Here is a 24,277-nt window from a genome sequence, read left to right as displayed (position 1 = left end):
GATTGCAATTTGCCCTTACGTGGCTCAGAATGGGATGTTGCTGCTGATTTTCTCCCAGTGGTGGTGGGGGGCGGGGCCTGGGGTTGAGTGGTGCGGCTGGTGGTAGTAGTGGCAGATGGAGCAGCAGGCTGTGGGTCACGCATTCCATGCCCACTGCTGCTCCTGCCAATCCCTGCAATGCTGATCCTGCTAGCCAGACCCACTGAATCATCCTCCTCCTCAGAGTCAGAGCTGACATCCCCCTCCTGTGGATGGTAGTCCTGGTCCTTCACCTCGTCATCAACATCAAACTCCCCCTCCTCGATCAACTGCTGGGATGATGAGCCCGCCCCAAACTCCTCTTCTGCTGACACATCATGGATGACAGACTCCCCCCAACAATTACTGTCACCATCTCAGACTCTTCCACAAAGCCCATTGCGTCCAGAATGTGTTTTGTGGGGCTGGTGGTGGCCTCACTGGCCTGCTCGTCATCCACCATCAGCTGCATCACAGATGCGGGCGCGGCATCTTTCTCCTCAAATTTGCGCTGCTGACCCTACTTGAAAATGGCCACTGGGTACCTGGAGTCGGAGTCAGTGGTTTTATAAACTGAGGAGTCGGATGATTTTTGTACCAAATCCATCGCCCTGGTAAGTATTAGACTGAGGAGTCGGAGCCATTTTGGGTACCTGGAGTAGGAGGTTTAATAAACTGAGGAGTCAGATGATTTTTGCACTGACTTCACAGCCCTGAAGGCATCAAAGTATTAAACAAGTAATATTCAACAAAAAATCCTGTAGGTTACCATTTTCTCAAACAATTATTATTAATATGAGAAGACTTCTACAGAAATGCGTAAATTACAGATAACTAAGTAACTAGACATATGGAGGTTGGTTAAACACAGTACCTGCTAACAAGCCCAGACCATGTAACCATGTAAGACACAGTGGGGTCTGTTGGCCTAACTTGACAGGTGCAGGCAAGGTGGTATAAGGAGATAGGTTCTCCAGTATAGATATTGGGCTAATCCAGGAGAGATGAATGGGGGGTTATGTCAAGGCTATATTCAGGATATGAAGCATGTTCTCAGTAGCCTTTGACTTTTGACTATTGTTCTAACTTCTAACCAGGTTTCTTCCTTCTTGGCCAGTCTTGGTTAGGTGGCAGAAGCTCCTCTCACATTAGATGGTAGGGCCCTGCCTCGGGTTTCTCCCTTCTTGGCCAGTCTTGGCGAGAGAGGCTCCTCTCACATTAGATGGTATGGCCCTGCCTCGGGTTTCTCCCTTCTTGGCCAGTCTTGGTTTGTCCAGAGACGCACCTCTCACATTAGATGGTAGGGCCCTGCCTCGGGTTTCTCCCTTCTTGGCCAGTCTTGGCGAGAGAAGCTCCTCTCACATGAGGTGCTATGGCCCTGCCTCGGGTTTCTCCCTTATTGGCCAGAGAAGCTCCTCTCACATTAGGCGCTATGGCCCTGCCTCGGGTTTCTCCCTTCTTGGCCAGTCTTGGTTTAGCCAGAGAAGCTCCTTTCACATTAGGTGGTATGGCCCTGCCTCGGGTATCTCCCTTCTTGGCCAGTCTTGGTTTGGCCAGAGAAGCTCCTCTCACATGAGGTGCTATGGCCCTGCCTCGGGTTTCTCCCTTATTGGCCAGTGTTGGCCAGAGAAGCTCCTCTCACATTAGGCGCTATGGCCCTGCCTCGGGTTTCTCCCTTCTTGGCCAGTCTTGGTTTAGCCAGAGAAGCTCCTCTCACATTAGGCGCTATGGCCCTGCCTCGGGTTTCTCCCTTCTTGGCCAGTCTTGGATTAGCCAGAGAAGCTCCTTTCACATTAGGTGGTATGGCCCTGCCTCAGGTTTCTCCCTTCTTGGCCAGTCTTGGTTTGGCCAGAGAAGCTCCTCTCACATGAGGTGGTATGGCCCTGCCTCCAGCCGGTAGATACATAATTTAGCAGGATCATTGCACACACATCAGCGAATCACACAGTGGCAGCTGATTGGCTGAAGAGTGACTCACCGTACAGAGGTAGGGTACAGCTCACTGGTGTAGATGTACACGATGTTGAACGCGCCACTGATACACATCTTCCCCAGCAGGGACAGCATCTGTCTGTTCAGCAGCGGCACCAATCCTGCAACAGCCAATCACATATCATTACCGGATTGTGTGTACAGTGTATCTTGTATATGTACAGTGCATGTGCTGTGTACCTGTATATGTGTGTGTGCAGTGTGTATGTGTGTGCAGTGTGTATTTGTGTGCAGTGTGTATGTGTGTGCAGTGTGTATGTGTGTGCAGTGTGTAAGTGTGTGCAGTGTGTAAGTGTGTGCATTGTGTATGTGTGTGCATTGTGTATGTGTGTGCATTGTGTATGTGTGTGCATTGTGTATGTGTGTGCATTGTGTATGTGTGTGCATTGTGTATGTGTGTGCATTGTGTATGTGTGTGCATTGTGTATGTGTGTGCATTGTGTATGTGTGTGCATTGTGTATGTGTGTGCAGTGTGTATTTGTGTGCAGTGTGTATGTGTGTGCAGTGTGTAAGTGTGTGCAGTGTGTAAGTGTGTGCAGTGTGTAAGTGTGTGCAGTGTGTAAGTGTGTGCATTGTGTATGTGTGTGCATTGTGTATGTGTGTGCATTGTGTATGTGTGTGCATTGTGTATGTGTGTGCAGTGTGTATGTGTGTGCAGTGTGTATTTGTGTGCAGTGTGTATGTGTGTATGTGTGTGTATGTGTGTATGTGTGTGCAGTGTGTATGTGTGTGCAGTGTGTATGTGTGTGCAGTGTGTATGTGTGTGCAGTGTGTATGTGTGTGCAGTGTGTATGTGTGTGCAGTGTGTATGTGTGTGCAGTGTGTAAGTGTGTGCATTGTGTATGTGTGTGCATTGTGTATGTGTGTGCATTGTGTATGTGTGTGCATTGTGTATGTGTGTGCAGTGTGTATTTGTGTGCAGTGTGTATGTGTGTGCAGTGTGTAAGTGTGTGCAGTGTGTAAGTGTGTGCAGTGTGTAAGTGTGTGCAGTGTGTAAGTGTGTGCATTGTGTATGTGTGTGCATTGTGTATGTGTGTGCATTGTGTATGTGTGTGCATTGTGTATGTGTGTGCAGTGTGTATGTGTGTGCAGTGTGTATTTGTGTGCAGTGTGTATGTGTGTATGTGTGTGTGTATGTGTGTATGTGTATGCAGTGTGTATGTGTGTGCAGTGTGTATGTGTGTGCAGTGTGTATGTGTGTGCAGTGTGTATGTGTGTGCAGTGTGTATGTGTGTGCATTGTGTATGTGTGTGCATTGTGTATGTGTGTGCAGTGTGTATGTGTGTGCAGTGTGTATGTGTGTGCAGTGTGTATGTGTGTGCAGTGTGTTTGTGTGTGCATGTGTGTATGTGTGTGCATGTGTGTATGTGTGTGCATGTGTGTACAGTGTGTATGTGTGTGCATTGTGTATGTGTGTGCAGTGTGTATGTGTGTGCAGTGTGTATGTGTGTGCAGTGTGTATGTGTGTGCAGTGTGTATGTGTGTGCAGTGTGTATGTGTGTGCAGAGTGTATGTGTGTGCATGTGTGTACAGTGTGTATGTGTGTGCAGTGTGTACAGTGTGTATTTGTGTACAGTGTGTATTTGTGTGCAGTGTGTACAGTGTGTAGGTGTGTACAGTGTGTCCAGTATGTATGTGTGTGCAGTGTGCATTTGTTTACAGTGTGTCTTGTGTATGTACAGTGTATGTGCTGTGTACCTGTATACGTGTTTGTCCAGTATGTATGTATGTCCAGTATGTATGTATGTCCAGTATGTATGTGTGTGCAGTGTGTACAGTGTGTCCAGTATGTATGTGTGTGCAGTGTGTACAGTGTGTCCAGTATGTATGTGTGTGCAGTGTGCATTTGTGTACAGTGTATCTTGTGTATGTACAGTGTATGTGTTGTGTACCTGTATATGTGTGTGTCCAGTGTGTATGTATGTCCAGTGTGTATGTGTGTAGTGTGTACGTGTGCGCAGTGTGTATGTGTGTACAGTGTGTCTTGTGTATGTACAGTGTATGTGCTCTGCACCAGTATATGTGTGTGTCCCGTGTGTATGTGTGTCCAGTGTGTATGTGTGTACAGTGTGTCTTGTCTATGTACAGTGTATGTGCTGTGTACCTGTATATGTGTGTCCAGTGTGTATGTGTGTGCAGTGTGTACAGTGTGTGTGTATACAGTATGTCTTGTGTATGTGCATTGTATGTGCTATGTAGCTGTATATGTGTGTCCAGTATCAGAATCAATTTATCAGAATCAATGTATTTTCGCCAAGTAAATTTGGCTGATGGTGTAATGGTTAAGGGTTCTGCCTCTGACACAGGAGACCTGGGTTCGAATCTCGGCTCTGCCTGTTCAGTAAGCCAGCACTAATTCAGTAGGAGACCTTTGGCAAGTCTCCCTTACACTGCTACTGCCAATAGAGCGCGCCCTAGTGGCTGCTGCTCTGCTCTGGCGCTTTGAGTCCGCAAGGAGAAAAGCGCAATATAAATGTTATTTGTCTTGTCTTGTCTTGTCTAAATTTGCACCTACAAGGAATTTGTCTTGGCAGTTGCTTAACAAACACAAACACAAACAATACAGGACAGACAGTGTGTATATTACAAGTCAAGGACAGTATGTGAGTATAGTGGCAGTAAGCAAGGTGAGAATTGTTCATTTTCTGTTCTGTTCCGATTACTTTCCAGTCCTAGCAGCTCTAGCGGGGTTCTGCATGGAGTATGGCTACCACCTTATGTATGTGTGTCCAGTGTGTGTATGTGTGTGCAGCGTGTCTTGTGTACGTACTATGTACCTGTACATGTGTGTGCAGTGTGTATGTGTGTGCAGTGCGTGTGCAGTGAGTACCATATATGTGCAGTGTGTATGTGTGTGCAGCACATGTGCAGTGAGTACCATATATGTGTAGTGTGTATGTGTGTGCAGCGTGTCTTGTGTATGTACTATGTACCTGTATATGTGTGTGCAGTGTGTATGTGTGTGCAGTGCGTGTGCAGTGCATGTGCAGTGAGTACCATATGTGTGCAGTGTGTATGTGTGTGCAGCACATGTACAGTGAGTACCATATATGTGTAGTGAGTATGTGTGTGCAGCGTGTCTTGTGTACGTGCTGTGTACCTGTATATGTCTGTGTCTAGTATGTATGTGTGTCCAGTGTGTGTATGTGTGTGCAGTGTGTCTTGTGTACGTACTATGGACCTGTATATGTGTGTCTAGTATATATGTGTCCAGTTTGTGTATGTGTGTGCAGCGTGTCTTGTGTATGTACTATGTACCTGTATATGTGTGTCTAGAATGTATGTGTGTCCAGTGTGTGTATGTGTGTGCAGCGTGTCTTGTGTATGTACTATGTACCTGTATATGTGTGTCTAGTATGTATGTGTGTCCAGTGTGTGTATGTGTGTGCAGCGTGTCTTGTGTATGTACTATGTACCTGTATATGTGTGTCTAGTATGTATGTGTGTCCAGTGTGTGTATGTGTGTGCAGCGTGTCTTGCGTATGTACTATGGACCTGTATATGTGTTTGTCTAGTATGTATGTGTCCATTGTGTGTATGTGTGTGCAGCGTGTCTTGTGTATGTACTATGTACCTGTATATGTGTGTCTAGAATGTATGTGTGTCCAGTGTGTGTATGTGTGTGCAGCGTGTCTTGAGTATGTACTATGGATCTGTATATGTGTGTCTAGTATGTATGTGTCCAGTGTGTGTATGTGTGTGCAGCGTGTCTTGTGTATGTACTATGTACCTGTATATGTGTGTCTAGTATGTATGTGTGTCCAGTGTGTGCATGTGTGTGCAGCGTGTCTTGTGTATGTACTATGTACCTGTATATGTGTGTCTAGTATGTATGTGTGTCCAGTGTGTGTATGTGTGTGTGTGCAGCGTGTCTTGTGTATGTACTATGGACCTGTATATGTGTGTCTAGTATGTATGTGTGTCCAGTGTGTGTATGTGTGTGCAGCGTGTCTTGTGTATGTACTATGGACCTGTATATGTGTTTGTCTAGTATGTATGTGTCCATTGTGTGTATGTGTGTGCAGCGTGTCTTGTGTATGTACTATGTACCTGTATATGTGTGTCTAGTATGTATGTGTGTCCAGTGTGTGTATGTGTGTGCAGCGTGTCTTGTGTATGTACTATGTACCTGTATATGTGTGTCTAGTATGTATGTGTGTCCAGTGTGTGCATGTGTGTGCAGCGTGTCTTGTGTATGTACTATGTACCTGTATATGTGTGTCTAGTATGTATGTGTGTCCAGTGTGTGTATGTGTGTGCAGCGTGTCTTGTGTATGTACTATGGACCTGTATATGTGTGTCTAGTATGTATGTGTGTCCAGTGTGTGTATGTGTGTGCAGCGTGTCTTGTGTATGTACTATGGACCTGTATATGTGTTTGTCTAGTATGTATGTGTCCATTGTGTGTATGTGTGTGCAGCGTGTCTTGTGTACGTACTATGTACCTGTATATGTGTGTCTAGTATGTATGTGTGTCCAGTGTGTGCATGTGTGTGCAGCGTGTCTTGTGTATGTACTATGTACCTGTATATGTGTGTCTAGTATGTATGTGTGTCCAGTGTGTGTATGTGTGTGCAGCGTGTCTTGTGTATGTACTATGGACCTGTATATGTGTGTCTAGTATGTATGTGTCCAGTGTGTGTATGTGTGTGCAGCGTGTCTTGTGTACGTACTATGGACCTGTATATGTGTGTCTAGTATGTATGTGTCCATTGTGTGTATGTGTGTGGAGCGTGTCTTGTGTACGTACTATGCACCTGTACATGTGTGTGCAGTGTGTATGTGTGTGCAGTGCGTGTGCAGTGAGTACCATATATGTGCAGTGTGTATGTGTGTGCAGCACATGTGCAGTGAGTACCATATATGTGTAGTGAGTATGTGTGTGCAGCGTGTCTTGTGTACGTGCTGTGTACCTGTATATGTGTGTCTAGTATGTATGTGTGTCCAGTGTGTGTATGTGTGTGCAGCGTGTCTTGTGTATGTACTATGTACCTGTATATGTGTGTCTAGTATGTATGTGTCCATTGTGTGTATGTGTGTGCAGCATGTCTTGTGTATGTACTATGGACCTGTATATGTGTTTGTCTAGTATGTATGTGTGTCCAGTGTGTGTATGTGTGTGCAGCGTGTCTTGTGTACGTACTATGTACCTGTATATGTGTTTGTCTAGTATGTATGTGTGTCCAGTGTGTGTATGTGTGTGCAGCGTGTCTTGTGTATGTACTATGTACCTGTATATGTGTTTGTCTAGTATGTATGTGTGTCCAGTGTGTGTATGTGTGTGCAGCGTGTCTTGTGTATGTACTATGTACCTGTATATGTGTTTGTCTAGTATGTATGTGTGTCCAGTGTGTGTATGTGTGTGCAGCGTGTCTTGTGTATGTACTATGTACCTGTATATGTGTTTGTCTAGTATGTATGTGTGTCCAGTGTGTGTATGTGTGTGCAGCGTGTCTTGTGTATGTACTATGGACCTGTATATGTGTTTGTCTAGTATGTATGCGTGTCCAGCGTGTGTATTTGTGTGCAGCGTGTCTTGTGTATGTACTATGGACCTGTACATGTGTGTGTAGTATGTATGTGTGTCCAGTGTGTGTATGTGTGTGCAGCGTGTCTTGTGTATGTACTATGTACCTGTATATGTGTGTCTAGTATGTATGTGTGTCCAGTGTGTGTATGTGTGTGCAGCGTGTCTTGTGTATGTACTATGTACCTGTATATGTGTTTGTCTAGTATGTATGTGTGTCCAGTGTGTGTATGTGTGTGCAGCGTGTCTTGTGTATGTACTATGGACCTGTATATGTGTTTGTCTAGTATGTATGCGTGTCCAGCGTGTGTATTTGTGTGCAGCGTGTCTTGTGTATGTACTATGGACCTGTACATGTGTGTGTAGTATGTATGTGTGTCCAGTGTGTGTATGTGTGTGCAGCGTGTCTTGTGTATGTACTATGTACCTGTATATGTGTGTCTAGTATGTATGTGTGTCCAGTGTGTGTATGTGTGTGCAGCGTGTCTTGTGTATGTGCTATGTACCTGTATATGTGTGTCTAGTATGTATGTGTGTCCAGTGTGTGTATGTGTGTGCAGCGTGTCTTGTGTATGTACTATGTACCTGTATATGTGTTTGTCTAGTATGTATGTGTGTCCAGTGTGTGTATGTGTGTGCAGCGTGTCTTGTGTATGTACTATAGAACTGTATATGTGTGTCTAGTATGTATGTGTGTGCAGCGTGTGTATGTGTGTGCAGCGTGTCTTGTGTACGTACTATGGACCTGTATATGTGTGTCTAGTATGTATGTGTCCATTGTGTGTATGTGTGTGGAGCGTGTCTTGTGTACGTACTATGTACCTGTATATGTGTTTGTCTAGTATGTATGTGTGTCCAGTGTGTGTATGTGTGTGCAGCGTGTCTTGTGTATGTACTATGTACCTGTATATGTGTTTGTCTAGTATGTATGCGTGTCCAGCGTGTGTATTTGTGTGCAGCGTGTCTTGTGTATGTACTATGGACCTGTACATGTGTGTGTAGTATGTATGTGTGTCCAGTGTGTGTATGTGTGTGCAGCGTGTCTTGTGTATGTACTATGTACCTGTATATGTGTGTCTAGTATGTATGTGTGTCCAGTGTGTGTATGTGTGTGCAGCGTGTCTTGTGTACGTACTATGGACCTGTACATGTGTGTGTAGTATGTATGTGTGTCCAGTGTGTGTATGTGTGTGCAGCGTGTCTTGTGTATGTACTATGTACCTGTATATGTGTGTCTAGTATGTATGTGTGTCCAGTGTGTGTATGTGTGTGCAGCGTGTCTTGTGTATGTACTATGTACCTGTATATGTGTTTGTCTAGTATGTATGTGTGTCCAGTGTGTGTATGTGTGTGCAGCGTGTCTTGTGTATGTACTATGTACCTGTATATGTGTTTGTCTAGTATGTATGTGTGTCCATTGTGTGTATGTGTGCGCAGCGTGTCTTGTGTATGTACTATGTACCTGTATATGTGTTTGTCTGGTATGTATGTGTGTGCACTGTGCAGCATGTCTTGTGTATGTGCTATGTACCTGTATATGTGTGTCTAGTATGTATGTGTGTCCAGTGTGTGTATGTGTGTGCAGCGTGTCTTGTGTATGTACTATGTACCTGTATATGTGTTTGTCTAGTATGTATGTGTGTCCAGTGTGTGTATGTGTGTGCAGCGTGTCTTGTGTATGTACTATGTACCTGTATATGCGTTTGTCTAGTATGTATGCGTGTCCAGCGTGTGTATGTGTGTGCAGCGTGTCTTGTGTATGTACTATGTACCTGTATATGTGTGTCTAGTATGTATGTGTGTCCATTGTGTGTATGTGTGTGCAGCGTGTCTTGTGTATGTACTATGTACCTGTATATGTGTGTCTAGAATGTATGTGTGTCCAGTGTGTGTATGTGTGTGTATGTGTGTGCAGCGTGTCTTGTGTATGTACTATGTACCTGTATATGTGTTTGTCTAGTATGTATGTGTGTCCAGTGTGTGTATGTGTGTGCAGCGTGTCTTGTGTACGTACTATGGACCTGAATATGTGTGTCTAGTATGTATGTGCAGTGTGTATGTGTGTGCAGCGTGTCTTGTGTATGTACTATGTACCTGTATATGTGTTTGTCTAGTATGTATGTGTGTCCAGTGTGTGTATGTGTGTGCAGCGTGTCTTGTGTATGTACTATGTACCTGTATGTGTGTGTCTAGTATGTATGTGTGTCCAGTGTGTGTATGTGTGTGCAGCGTGTCTTGTGTATGTACTATGGACCTGTATATGTGTGTCTAGTATGTATGTGTCCATTGTGTGTATGTGTGTGCACCATGTCTTGTGTATGTACTATGTACCTGTATATGTGTTTGTCTAGTATGTATGTGTGTCCAGTGTGTGTATGTGTGTGCAGCGTGTCTAGTGTATGTACTATGGACCTGTATATGTGTGTCTAGTATGTATGTGTGTCCATTGTGTGTATGTGTGTGCAGCGTGTCTTGTGTATGTACTATGGACCTGTATATGTGTGTCTAGTATGTATGTGTGTCCAGTGTGTGTATGTGTGTGCAGCGTGTCTTGTGTATGTACTATGTACCTGTATATGTGTGTCTAGTATGTATGTGTGTCCAGTGTGTGTATGTGTGTGCAGCGTGTCTTGTGTATGTACTATGTACCTGTATATGTGTGTCTAGTATGTATGTGTGTCCAGTGTGTGTATGTGTGTGCAGCGTGTCTTGTGTACGTACTATGTACCTGTATATGTGTTTGTCTAGTATGTATGTGTGTCCATTGTGTGTATGTGTGTGCAGCGTGTCTTGTGTATGTACTATGGACCTGTATATGTGTGTCTAGTATGTATGTGTGTCCAGTGTGTGTATGTGTGTGCAGCGTGTCTTGTGTATGTACTATGTACCTGTATATGTGTTTGTCTAGTATGTATGTGTGTGCACTGTGCAGCGTGTCTTGTGTATGTGCTGTGTACCTGTATATGTGTGTCTAGTATGTATGTGTGTCCAGTGTGTGTATGTGTGTGCAGCGTGTCTTGTGTATGTACTATGGACCTGTATATGTGTTTGTCTAGTATGTATGTGTGTCCAGTGTGTGTATGTGTGTGCAGCGTGTCTTGTGTATGTACTATGTACCTGTACATGTGTGTGTAGTATGTATGTGTGTCCAGTGTGTGTATGTGTGTGCAGCGTGTCTTGTGTATGTACTATGTACCTGTACATGTGTGTGTAGTATGTATGTGTGTCCAGTGTGTGTATGTGTGTGCAGCGTGTCTTGTGTACGTACTATGTACCTGTATATGTGTTTGTCTAGTATGTATGTGTGTCCAGTGTGTGTATGTGTGTGCAGCGTGTCTTGTGTATGTACTATGGACCTGTACATGTGTGTGTAGTATGTATGTGTGTCCAGTGTGTGTATGTGTGTGCAGCGTGTCTTGTGTACGTACTATGTACCTGTATATGTGTGTCTAGTATGTATGTGTGTCCAGTGTGTGTATGTGTGTGCAGCGTGTCTTGTGTATGTACTATGTACCTGTATATGTGTGTCTAGTATGTATGTGTGTCCAGTGTGTGTATGTGTGTGCAGCGTGTCTTGTGTACGTACTATGTACCTGTATATGTGTTTGTCTAGTATGTATGTGTGTCCAGTGTGTGTATGTGTGTGCAGCGTGTCTTGTGTATGTACTATGTACCTGTATATGTGTGTCTAGTATGTATGTGTGTCCAGTGTGTGTATGTGTGTGCAGCGTGTCTTGTGTACGTACTATGTACCTGTATATGTGTTTGTCTAGTATGTATGTGTGTCCAGTGTGTGTATGTGTGTGCAGCGTGTCTTGTGTATGTACTATGTACCTGTACATGTGTGTGTAGTATGTATGTGTGTCCAGTGTGTGTATGTGTGTGCAGCGTGTCTTGTGTATGTACTATGTACCTGTATATGTGTGTCTAGTATGTATGTGTGTCCAGTGTGTGTATGTGTGTGCAGCGTGTCTTGTGTACGTACTATGTACCTGTATATGTGTTTGTCTAGTATGTATGTGTGTCCAGTGTGTGTATGTGTGTGCAGCGTGTCTTGTGTATGTACTATGTACCTGTACATGTGTGTGTAGTATGTATGTGTGTCCAGTGTGTGTATGTGTGTGCAGCGTGTCTTGTGTACGTACTATGTACCTGTATATGTGTGTCTAGTATGTATGTGTGTCCAGTGTGTGTATGTGTGTGCAGCGTGTCTTGTGTATGTACTATGTACCTGTATATGTGTTTGTCTAGTATGTATGTGTGTCCAGTGTGTGTATGTGTGTGCAGTGTGTCTTTTGTACGTACTATGTACCTGTATATGTGTGTCTAGTATGTATGTGTCCATTGTGTGTGCAGCGTATCTTGTGTATGTACTATGTACCTGTATACGTGTTTGTCTAGTATGTATGTGTGTGTATGTGTGTGCACTGTGCAGAGTGTCTTGTGTATGTGCTGTGTACCTGTATATATGTGTGCAGTGTGTATGTGTGTGCAGTGAGTACCATATACGGTACATACAGTGTGTATGTGTGTGCAGTGGGTGTAGAGTGTGTGTTGTGTATGTGCTGTGTACCTGTATATGTGTGTGCAGTGTGTATGTGTGTGCAGCGCTTGTGCAGTGAGTACCATATATGTGCAGTGTGTATGTGTGTGCAGTGGGTGTAGAGTGTGTGTTGTGTACCTGTATATGTGTGTGCAGTGTGTATGTGTGTGCAGCGCTTGTGCAGTGAGTACCATATATGTGCAGTGTGTATGTGTGTGCAGTGGGTGTAGAGTGTGTGTTGTGTATGTGTGTGCAGCGCTTGTGCAGTGAGTACCATATACATGCAGTGTGTATGTGTGTGCAGCGTGTCTTGTGTATGTACTATGTACCTGTATCTGTGTGTGCAGTGTGTATGTGTGTGCAGCGCTTGTGCAGTGAGTACCATATACATGCAGTGTGTATGTGTGTGCAGTGGGTGTAGAGTGTGTGTTGTGTACCTGTAATATGTGTGTGCAGTGGGTGTAGAGTGTGTGTTGTGTACCTGTATATGTGTGTGCAGTGAGTACCATATACATGCAGTGTGTATGTGTGTGCAGTGGGTGTAGAGTGTGTGTTGTGTACCTGTAATATGTGTGTGCAGTGGGTGTAGAGTGTGTGTTGTGTACCTGTATATGTGTGTGCAGTGAGTACCATATACATGCAGTGTGTGTGTGAGTGCAGTGGGTGTAGAGTGTGTGTTGTGTACCTGTAATATGTGTGTGCAGTGAGTACCATATACATGCAGTGTGTATATGTGTGCAGTGGGTGTAGAGTGTGTGTTGTGTACCTGTATATGTGTGTGCAGTGAGTACCATATACATGCAGTGTGTATGTGTGTGCAGTGGGTGTAGAGTGTGTGTTGTGTACCTGTATATGTGTGTGCAGTGAGTACCATATACATGCAGTGTGTATGTGTGTGCAGTGGGTGTAGAGTGTGTGTTGTGTACCTGTATATGTGTGTGCAGTGAGTACCATATACATGCAGTGTGTGTGTGAGTGCAGTGGGTGTAGAGTGTGTGTTGTGTACCTGTAATATGTGTGTGCAGTGAGTACCATATACATGCAGTGTGTATATGTGTGCAGTGGGTGTAGAGTGTGTGTTGTGTACCTGTATATGTGTGTGCAGTGAGTACCATATACATGCAGTGTGTATGTGTGTGCAGTGGGTGTAGAGTGTGTGTTGTGTACCTGTAATATGTGTGTGCAGTGGGTGTAGAGTGTGTGTTGTGTACCTGTATATGTGTGTGCAGTGAGTACCATATACATGCAGTGTGTATGTGAGTGCAGTGGGTGTAGAGTGTGTGTTGTGTACCTGTAATATGTGTGTGCAGTGAGTACCATATACATGCAGTGTGTATATGTGTGCAGTGGGTGTAGAGTGTGTGTTGTGTACCTGTATATGTGTGTGCAGTGAGTACCATATACATGCAGTGTGTGTGTGAGTGCAGTGGGTGTAGAGTGTGTGTTGTGTACCTGTATATGTGTGTGCAGTGAGTACCATATACATGCAGTGTGTGTGTGAGTGCAGTGGGTGTAGAGTGTGTGTTGTGTACCTGTATATGTGTGTGCAGTGAGTACCATATACACAGGGCCGGCCCTAGACTTTTTGCCGCCTGAGGCAAATTTTGAAAAAATTATTGCTGCCGCCGCCCCCCCCGTGGGGGAGGACCGCCGCCGCCGAGCTGGAGGGGTAGCGGGCAGGGCGGGGGTATTGGGCCTAGCGGCGGGGAGGGGGGTCGGAACCCCCCCTCCCTCGCCTGGGTCCCCCGTCCTCCGCTCCCCTCCAGCCTTAAATCCATCAGAAGCGCAACTCTCGTAAGAGGCAGTGGGCGGGGAGGACTCACCTCTTCCTCGCTCGATCCAGCGTGCGCTCCACTGACGTCCCTTCCTGCAGCGCCGTCCATTTACAATACAGTGGGCGGCGTTGCAGGAAGTGACGTCAGTGGAGCGCACGCTGGATCGAGCGAGGAAGAGGTGAGTCCTCCCCGCCCACTGCCTCTTACGAGAGTTGCGCTTCTGATGGATTTAAGGCTGGAGGGGAGCGGAGGACAGGGGACCAAGGCGAGGGAGGGGGGGGGTCCGACCCCCCTCCCCGCCGCTAGGCCCAATACCCCCGTCCTGCCCGCTACCCCTCCAGCTGGGCGGCCGGCTCCTCGCACCCTCCGACGGGCGGATGCCGCCCCTAGAAATTTGCCGCCTGAGGCAAAAGTTTCACCCCGCCTCATGAGCGGGCCGGCCCTGCATATACATGCAGTGTGTGTGTGTGTGCAGTGGGTGTAGAGTGTGTGTTGTGTACCTGTATATGTGTGTGCAGTGAGTACCATATACATGCAGTGTGTGTGTGTGTGTGAGTGCAGTGGGTGTAGTGTGTGTGTTGTGTATGTGCTGTGTGCAGTGAGTATATGTGCAGTGTGTATGTGTGTGCAGTGAGTACCATATACATGCAGTGTGTATGTGAGTGCAGTGTGTGTAGAGTGTGTGTTGTGTACCTGTATATGTGTGTGCAGTGAGTACCATATACATGCAGTGTGTGTGTGAGTGCAGTGGGTGTAGAGTGTGTGTTGTGTACATGCTGTGTGCAGTGAGTACCATATACATGCAGTGTGTATGTGAGTGCAGTGGGTGTAGAGTGTGTGTTGTGTACATGCTGTGTGCAGTGAGTACCATATAGATGCAGTGTGTGTGTGAGTGCAGTGGGTGTAGAGTGTGTGTTGTGTACATGCTGTGTGCAGTGAGTACCATATACATGCAGTGTGTATGTGAGTGCAGTGGGTGTAGAGTGTGTGTTGTGTACATGCTGTGTGCAGTGAGTACCATATACATGCAGTGTGTATGTGAGTGCAGTGGGTGTAGAGTGTGTGTTGTGTACATGCTGTGTGCAGTGAGTACCATATAGATGCAGTGTGTGTGTGAGTGCAGTGGGTGTAGAGTGTGTGTTGTGTATATGCTGTGTGCAGTGAGTACATGTGCAGTGTATGTGTGAGTGCAGTGGGTGTAGAGTGTGTGTTGTGTATATGCTGTGTGCAGTGAGTACCATATACATGCAGTGTGTATGTGAGTGCAGTGGGTGTAGAGTGTGTGTTGTGTACATGCTGTGTGCAGTGAGTACCATATACATGCAGTGTGTATGTGAGTGCAGTGGGTGTAGAGTGTGTGTTGTGTATGTGGTGTGTGCAGTGAGTATATGTGCAGTGTATACATGTGTGCCATGCATATACAGAGCCAGTACATTGCGCAGCCATTACCAGCCGTGCTGGGCAGGAGGATGATGAGCAGACAGGCCACACCCCCGATACACAGGAACAGGCTGAGCGTTATCTTCCGACCACAGCTGCCAATCAGAGACACAGAGATGGTCAGGTCTATATAAATGCAATCATTTCACACTGTCAGGCAAAGGCAGGAACTGAGGTCATGCAGGAGGAGAGCGGACATTCATACAGCAATGCCTGGAATTTCAGAACACAACGGAAACAGTGTCTGATAATAGTAAAAATAAATAAGGGGCCATCGGCTATCAGCCACGTCCGAAGTGAAACTGACCCACTTCTGTAACAGGAGTCTCACTTCACTAGCTGCAGAGATAAAAGGAAACGCCACATGGATGAATGATGGTGGACAGACACACACAATGCAGCTGCATTCTGCCCAGGAGTAGCCAATATCAGAAAGCCATGTCAGCTAATGGAGAAACAGGTGGGCATTCTCCTCGGATACAGGGGCCTCAGATGCAGCGATGGACAGCACAGGCGTGAGATCCTTCCCTGACCACACTACTCCAGCCCCCCTACTGCCATCAGATAAACTTTACTTGCTTTTACTGTAAAGACATCCTTCCTATTGGTCAGTGAATGCTCAGACAGAACAGCTACCCTTCCCTGCACACACACTACTGCAGCCCCCCTACTGCCATCAGATAAACTTTACTTACTTTTACTGTAAAGACATACTTCCTATTGGTCAGTAAATGCTCAGACAGAACAGCTACCCTTCCCTGCACACACTACTGCAGCCCCCCTACTGCCATCGGATAAACTTTACTTGCTTTTACTGTAAAGACATCCTTCCTATTGGTCAGTGAATGCTCAGACAGAACAGCTGCCCATCCCTGCACACACACTACTGCAGCCCCCCTACTGCCATCGGATAAACTTTACTTGCTTTTACTGTAAAGATATCCTTCCTATTGGTCAGTGAATGCTCAGACAGAACAGCTACCCTTCCCTGCACACACTACTGCAGCCCCCCTACTGCCATCAGATAAACTTTACTTGCTTTTACCGTAAAGATACCCTTCCTATTGGTCAGTAAATGCTCAGAAAGAACAGCTACCCTTCCCTGCACACACTACTGCAGCCCCCCTACTGCCATCAGATAAACTTTACTTGCTTTTACTGTAAAGACATCCTTCCTATTGGTCAGTGAATGCTCAGACAGAACAGCTGCCCATCCCTGCATACACACTACTGCAGCCCCCCTACTGCCATCGGATAAACTTTACTTGCTTTTACTGTAAAGACATCCTTCATATTGGTCAGTGAATGTTCAGACAGAACAGCTGCCCATCCCTGCACACACTACTGCAGCCCCCCTACTGCCATCAGATAAACTTTACTTGCTTTTACTGTAAAGACATCCTTCCTATTGATCAGGGAATGCTCAGACAGAACAGAGGCCCAGAATCAGTCAGCTCACCTCTTGCGGTTCAGGAGATACATACATATGGGGTATGCAGGAAGTTCCGCCAGTCCCGACAGAGCCAGTCCCAAGTAGAGATCTCCTCCCAGTTCCCCGGAGGTCAGGGTGAGTCCATAATACACCAGACTGCAGACAAACCTAAGAGGGTCACGGGATGAGAGGGACACGGGATGAGAGGGACATGGGATGAGAGGGACACGGGATGAGAGGGTCATGGGATGAGAGGGACATGGGATGAGAGGGACACGGGATGAGAGGGGAATGGGATGAGAGGGGAATGGGATGAGAGGGACACGGGATGAGAGGGACACGGGATGAGAGGGGAATGGGATGAGAGGGACATGGGATGAGAGGGACACGGGATGAGAGGGGAATGGGATGAGAGGGGAATGGGATGAGAGGGGAATGGGATGAGAGGGACACGGGATGAGAGGGACACGGGATGAGAGGGGAATGGGATGAGAGGGACATGGGATGAGAGGGACACGGGATGAGAGGGGAATGGGATGAGAGGGGAATGGGATGAGAGGGACACGGGATGAGAGGGACACGGGATGAGAGGGGAATGGGATGAGAGGGGAATGGGATGAGAGGGACACGGGATGAGAGGGACACGGGATGAGAGGGACATGGGATGAGAGGGACACGGGATGAGAGGGTCATGGGATGAGAGGGACACGGGATGAGAGGGGAATGGGATGAGAGGGTCACGGGATGAGAGGGTCATGGGATGAGAGGGACACGGGATGAGAGGGTCACAGGATGAGAGGGACACGGGATGAGAGGGACATGGGATGAGAGGGACATGGGATGAGAGGGTCATGGGATGAGAGGGTCACGGGATGAGAGGGTCACGGGATGAGAGGGTCATGGGATGAGAGGGTCACGGGATGAGAGGGACACGGGATGAGAGGGACATGGGATGAGAGGGTCACGGGATGAGAGGGACACGGGATGAGAGGGACATGGGATGAGAGGGACACGGGATGAGAGGGTCATGGGATGAGAGGGACACGGGATGAGAGGGACACGGGATGAGAGGGACACGGGATGAGAGGGACATGGGATGAGAGGGACACGGGATGAGAGGGACACGGGATGAGAGGGTCACGGGATGAGAGGGGAATGGGATGAGAGGGACATGGGATGAGAGGGACACGGGATGAGAGGGACACGGGATGAGAGGGGAATGGGATGAGAGGGGAATGGGATGAGAGGGACATGGGATGAGAGGGTCACGGGATGAGAGGGTCATGGGATGAGAGGGACACGGGATGAGAGGGTCACAGGATGAGAGGGACACGGGATGAGAGGGACACGGGATGAGAGGGACACGGGATGAGAGGGACACGGGATGAGAGGGACACGGGATGAGAGGGACACGGGATGAGAGGGACATGGGATGAGAGGGTCACGGGATGAGAGGGACACGGGATGAGAGGGACACGGGATGAGAGGGACACGGGATAAGAGGGACACAGGATGAGAGGGTCACGGGATGAGAGGGTCACGGGATGAGAGGGTCACGGGATGAGAGGGACACGGGATGAGAGGGACACGGGATGAGAGGGACACGGGATGAGAGGGACACGGGATGAGAGGGACACGGGATGAGAGGGACACGGGATGAGAGGGACACGGGATGAGAGGGACACGGGATGAGAGGGACACGGGATGAGAGGGACACGGGATGAGAGGGTCACGGGATGAGAGGGTCATGGGATGAGAGGGACACGGGATGAGAGGGTCACAGGATGAGAGGGACACGGGATGAGAGGGTCACGGGATGAGAGGGTCACGGGATGAGAGGGACACGGGATGAGAGGGTCATGGGATGAGAGGGTCATGGGATGAGAGAGTCATGGGATGAGAGGGTCATGGGATGAGAGGGACACGGGATGAGAGGGTCACAGGATGAGAGGGACACGGGATGAGAGGGTCACGGGATGAGAGGGTCACGGGATGAGAGGGACACGGGATGAGAGGGACATGGGATGAGAGGGACACGGGATGAGAGGGACACGGGATGAGAGGGACATGGGATGAGAGGGTCACGGGATGAGAGGGACACGGGATGAGAGGGACATGGGATGAGAGGGACATGGGATGAGAGGGACATGGGATGAGAGGGTCATGGGATGAGAGGGACATGGGATGAGAGGGTCACGGGATGAGAGGGACATGGGATGAGAGGGACATGGGATGAGAGGGTCACGGGATGAGAGGGACACGGGATGAAATGAGAGGGACACGGGATGAGAGGGTCACGGGATGAGAGGGTCATGGGATGAGAGGGACATGGGATGAGAGGGACACGGGATGAGAGGGACATGGGATGAGAGGGACATGGGATGAGAGGGACATGGGATGAGAGGGACATGGGATGAGAGGGACATGGGATGAGAGGGTCACGGGATGAGAGGGACACGGGATGAGAGGGACATGGGATGAGAGGGACATGGGATGAGAGGGACATGGGATGAGAGGGTCATGGGATGAGAGGGACATGGGATGAGAGGGTCACGGGATGAGAGGGACATGGGATGAGAGGGACATGGGATGAGAGGGTCACGGGATGAGAGGGACACGGGATGAAATGAGAGGGACACGGGATGAGAGGGTCACGGGATGAGAGGGTCATGGGATGAGAGGGACATGGGATGAGAGGGACATGGGATGAGAGGGTCATGGGATGAGAGGGACACGGGATGAGAGGGTCACGGGATGAGAGGGTCATGGGATGAGAGGGACATGGGATGAGAGGGACACGGGATGAGAGGGACACGGGATGAGAGGGACACGGGATGAGAGGGACACGGGATGAGAGGGTCATGGGATGAGAGGGACACGGGATGAGAGGGACACGGGATGAGAGGGTCACGGGATGAGAGGGACACGGGATGAGAGGGACACGGGATGAGAGGGACACGGGATGAGAGGGACACGGGATGAGAGGGTCATGGGATGAGAGGGACACGGGATGAGAGGGTCACAGGATGAGAGGGACACGGGATGAGAGGGACACGGGATGAGAGGGACACGGGATGAGAGGGACACGGGATGAGAGGGACACGGGATGAGAGGGACACGGGATGAGAGGGACACGGGATGAGAGGGTCATGGGATGAGAGGGACACGGGATGAGAGGGTCACGGGATGAGAGGGACACGGGATGAGAGGGTCACGGGATGAGAGGGACACGGGATGAGAGGGACATGGGATGAGAGGGACACGGGATGAGAGGGACACGGGATGAGAGGGTCATGGGATGAGAGGGTCATGGGATGAGAGGGACACGGGATGAGAGGGTCACGGGATGAGAGGGACACGGGATGAGAGGGACACGGGATGAGAGGGTCACGGGATGAGAGGGTCACGGGATGAGAGGGACATGGGATGAGAGGGTCATGGGATGAGAGGGTCATGTCATGAGAGGGACATGGGATGAGAGGGACATGGGATGAGAGGGTCATGGGATGAGAGGGTCACGGGATGAGAAGGTCATGGGATGGTTAGATGAGGAAGGGTGGGATGTAAAGGTGGTGGGAGGAGGATGGAGGTTGGTGGGAGGAGAGGGACATGGGATAAGAGGGTCACGGGATGAGAGGGATACGGGATGAGAGGGATACGGGATGAGAGGGTCATGGGATGGTTAGAAGAGGAAGGGTGGGATGTAAAGGTGGTGGGAGGAGGATGGAGTTTGGTGGGATGAAAAGAATATCATGGGAAGAGATGGAACATTGTGGGATGAGAAGGACGGTCACAGAACAAGAGGGTAGGTTGAGGGACAGGATGGAAGGTCCTAGGGACGAGAGGGAAGCCTGTGGAATGAGAGGGAAAGGCAGAGGGACAAGAGGGAAGGCCGAGGGATGAAAGGGAAGACCAAGGGACCAGAGGGAAGGCCGAGGGACAAGAGGGAAGGCCGAGGGATGAAAGGGAAGGCCGAGGGATGAAAGGGAAGGCCGAGGGATGAAAGGGAAGGCCGAGGGATGAAAGGGAAGGCCGAGGGACCAGGGGAAACGCCGAGGGGCAAGAGGGAAGGTCGAGGGGCAATAGGGAAGGCCGAGCAGGAAGAGGGATGGCCGAGTAGCAAGAGGGAAGTCAGTAGGATGAAAAAGAAGGCCATGGGATGAGAGAGCAGGCCATGTGGGATGAAAGAAGAGGTGGTGGAATTAAGTCTTGGGATGGATGGGGAGGGGATTCTGAAATGAGGTGGTCATTAGACAGAATGGAAGATATTATATGGAATGGGTCATCATGATATGAGGTTTGTAGGAGACAGAGAGGGAAGAACATTGGGTGGTGGAGAAGGTCGTGGGATGAGGGTCATAAGAGAGGGGAGAGTGTGAAATTGAAGACGGGAGTCTTGGGATGGAGGAGGGGGGTTCATAAAATAGAAGGACATAAGATTGAGAGAGGACAGGACATGGGGAGGTGGAGAAGTCAGGAGATGGGGGTCACAGGATGAGAGGGAGGGATTTCTGAGGGGTTTGGGAGGCGGGGGTAGATATGGGATTGAGGGTAGAATGTACAGACACAGTCTATAGACATACGTTATCGCTGTACTCACCACACCCACATCATGACCAGGGTGCGTCTCCGCAGTACAGCGTGCCGGTATACGGTGCACACATTGGACTCCTGGATGTAGTTCTTTTGCCGGCCGGTAAGAGTGAAAGGATTTGGTTTTGTGCGGTTCCAGCGGGCCAGGAAGAGAAGAGATTTCTTTGCTTCATCCAGGCGGCCCTGAGCATACAGCCAGCGGGGAGACTCTGGGACCCACCTATGGAGAAGTCACATGATCAGTGCTCCCCTCTATAAGGAGAATAAACCACCAATCACAGAGCAGGAACTCACAGAGATAGCAGGAAGACCACCAGCCCGTGGATATTCACCAGAACCGCCAGGAGCCGCCAGGACCGAACAAAGTAGCCAATCAGGGCGAACTGGGAGATCCCCAACGCAAACCCCACGCTGCCCACCGTGCCTGAGGGCGGGACAAAAATGGTCAGAGGTGAGCAGCTTCCACATGGAGAGAAGTGAAGCAGGGGGTGGAGTTACCAGCCAGGGCCCAATAGGCAGCACCGATGTACTCATTCATCAGCACGAACGACACAAGCGACATCCCACCGTTCATCACACCCACCAGGAAACGGGTGGCGAGGAAGATGGCAAACGAAGGTGACAGGGCGTTCATCAGGGAGAAGGCGAGATCCAGCGCCAAACCTGCCAGCAAGAGGGGGATGGGAAGGTGTCCATCATAACATCACATAATCCTTCTAATACCAACATCAGTCATGTGACGTCATACACAACCCACCCTCTTACCTATTAAATAGACGGGCTTTCTGCCAAATCTGTCTGATAGCTGTCCAAACATCACCACCCCAAACAGAATTCCCCCGAAGAACATGGAGCTGGCTGCACCGACTTCATATGCGGCTCCGCCCACGAGGGACCACTGCGGACAGAGATAGAGACAGTCACTGCAGGGACTATTCACAATGCACACAGTCATAGGACAACACACATCCATCTAAAGGTGGCCGCACACCACACAATAACATTATCCAATTTCACAGCAATGCAATAAAAACTGTTGTACAGAAAAATTGAACTTTTTTTTTTTTTTAATTCATTCAAGAAATCTGTTTGAATTTCCCATTTTTTTTTAAATATAAGTTAATTGGGAGTGGTGGATTTCATTTTGATGAAAATTGAATGGTGAATGATAGTTTGTCAAACGTCTCGATGTATAGACCCAAACAATTTTCTGTTTTCAATTTTTTTGTGTGTGTGTGATTTTTTAAATGTTACAATCAAATCATCCAAATTGACTGGAATTCTTGAACTAAAAAGAAATATAAAACAATTGAATGGTGCGACCACACACAAATGAATCCAATTTTACGGGAGCATGTCATTCCGTCTCTCCCGGCTGATGCTGAACTACCCAGTGGCAGAAATACTATTCCCCCTCCTAGTTGCAGCAACTCGGAGAGACATGTAATATGGGCTCTGGCAACCGCGGGCCGGGCGCACCCAAATGAACTACTGCGCAATTTTACACCATTTAGGTAAAAACGATCAGTTGTACAGGAACACCTAAATCTTTCATTTGTATTATTATTATTCGTTTGAGGATTTCCCATTTTCCTTTTTTTTTCTTACAGAAGTAGATCAAAAGTGGTGGATTTTTCAGATGAATTTCTATGAAGATTGAATGGTGTAGAGCAGATTGGCAATTTCTTGATTTATAGACCTGAGGAATTTTTTCAGATTGTTCAATCGCTTTCTATTGTTTTCTCATAGTTGGGTGTGTGACTTGATGCACTGGGCTAGAGGGGCGGCCCTAAGAAATTAGACGTGGATTGTTCGATGCTGGCGGGTGAATGAGGACTTCCCTGAGCCCGTTGGAGGCAGGTACCTGCGAGCTGCGGGACGCTGCAGTGTAAGGAGGACCGCCTGGAGAGAGACCCGATGAAGAGGTAACCATGTACCGCTGTAACGAGTTGGATGCTGAGCAAATAACCAGTGATCCGGATATTTGTACAGAAAGCGGAGTATGTTTGTTATACAGTTGGCACACAGTGTCACATGGTCGTTTAGAGCTGGACAACTATTGAGTCATGTGCTTAGTGGAAAAGCAGTCTACAGATCTCTATACACGGTACAATAAAAACGTTTGATTTTACCGTTTATTTGATCTAAACAATTGAATCGAATGAAAGTAAAAAAAAAACTTTTTTTCTTGCAGATCCCTTTTGGGGTATTTTTTTGAAGATTCATTGCAAATTAATTTCAGAGCGGAGCAATGGCATCTTCTGCAGCAGGTAAAAGAAAAATGACAGCGTTTGAGGTGGCACAGCAGATTATGAGTGACAGCAGCTCAGAATCAGATGTGCAAGATTCTGGTGGTGACCAGGGATGCTCAAATTCGGCTTCGGGAGATATCCGGATTTTTGCTATCCGGATATCTCCCAGTAATGCTGTGCGGGCTGGGCGGGGGGGGGGGGGGGGGGTGTCAAGCTTACCTCTCTGACGTCTTCTTCGGTCGTCCCTCGGCGCCTCCCACGATGCGCTCCATGCGCGTCACGTGTTTACAAACACTTCCTCCTTCAACCCGGAAGGAGGAAGTGTTTGTAATCAGGTGACCGCCGCTTGGAGCGCATCGTGGGAGGCGCCGAGGGACGACCGAAGAAGACGTCAGAGAGGTAAGCTTGACCCCCCCGCCCAGCCCGCACAGCATTACTGGGAGATATCCGGATAGCAAAAATCCGGATATCTCCCGAAGCCGAATTTGAGCATCCCTAGTGGTGACAGTGACTGTACTGCCACTGATGATGAGGATTATTGCTACAGTGATGACACTGATATTGATGACACTGATACTGATGAGGCTGCTGAAAGTGGGGTGATCACAGAAAATGGGCAAGCTTCTCTCCTACCAGTGACTGCTTGCTGCATCATTTTCCCTTTACTGTGTGTCATGCAGGGGTACAACTGCCTGCAGCTAATG

General features: G+C 48.2%; 1 protein-coding gene across 1 annotated transcript in view; it reads right to left on the bottom strand.

The window, feature by feature from the left end:
- The window catches only part of SLC22A15 (solute carrier family 22 member 15), a 75,608-nt gene that overhangs the window by 12,442 nt on the left and 38,889 nt on the right, over positions 1-24,277 (bottom strand). The window contains exons 4-10 of the mRNA XM_068271004.1: positions 22,087-22,219; positions 21,820-21,984; positions 21,616-21,745; positions 21,329-21,541; positions 16,756-16,896; positions 15,306-15,391; positions 1,997-2,111 (exon numbers count right to left, since the gene is read on the bottom strand). Coding sequence (XP_068127105.1) covers positions 1,997-2,111; positions 15,306-15,391; positions 16,756-16,896; positions 21,329-21,541; positions 21,616-21,745; positions 21,820-21,984; positions 22,087-22,219 — 983 coding nt within the window. The remainder of the gene's footprint in view (positions 1-1,996; positions 2,112-15,305; positions 15,392-16,755; positions 16,897-21,328; positions 21,542-21,615; positions 21,746-21,819; positions 21,985-22,086; positions 22,220-24,277) is intronic.

Source organism: Hyperolius riggenbachi, chromosome 2 (assembly GCF_040937935.1).
Source record: "Hyperolius riggenbachi isolate aHypRig1 chromosome 2, aHypRig1.pri, whole genome shotgun sequence".
NCBI classification, from domain to species: Eukaryota; Metazoa; Chordata; class Amphibia; order Anura; family Hyperoliidae; genus Hyperolius; species Hyperolius riggenbachi.
This window is presented reverse-complemented; position numbering and strand designations above follow the sequence as displayed.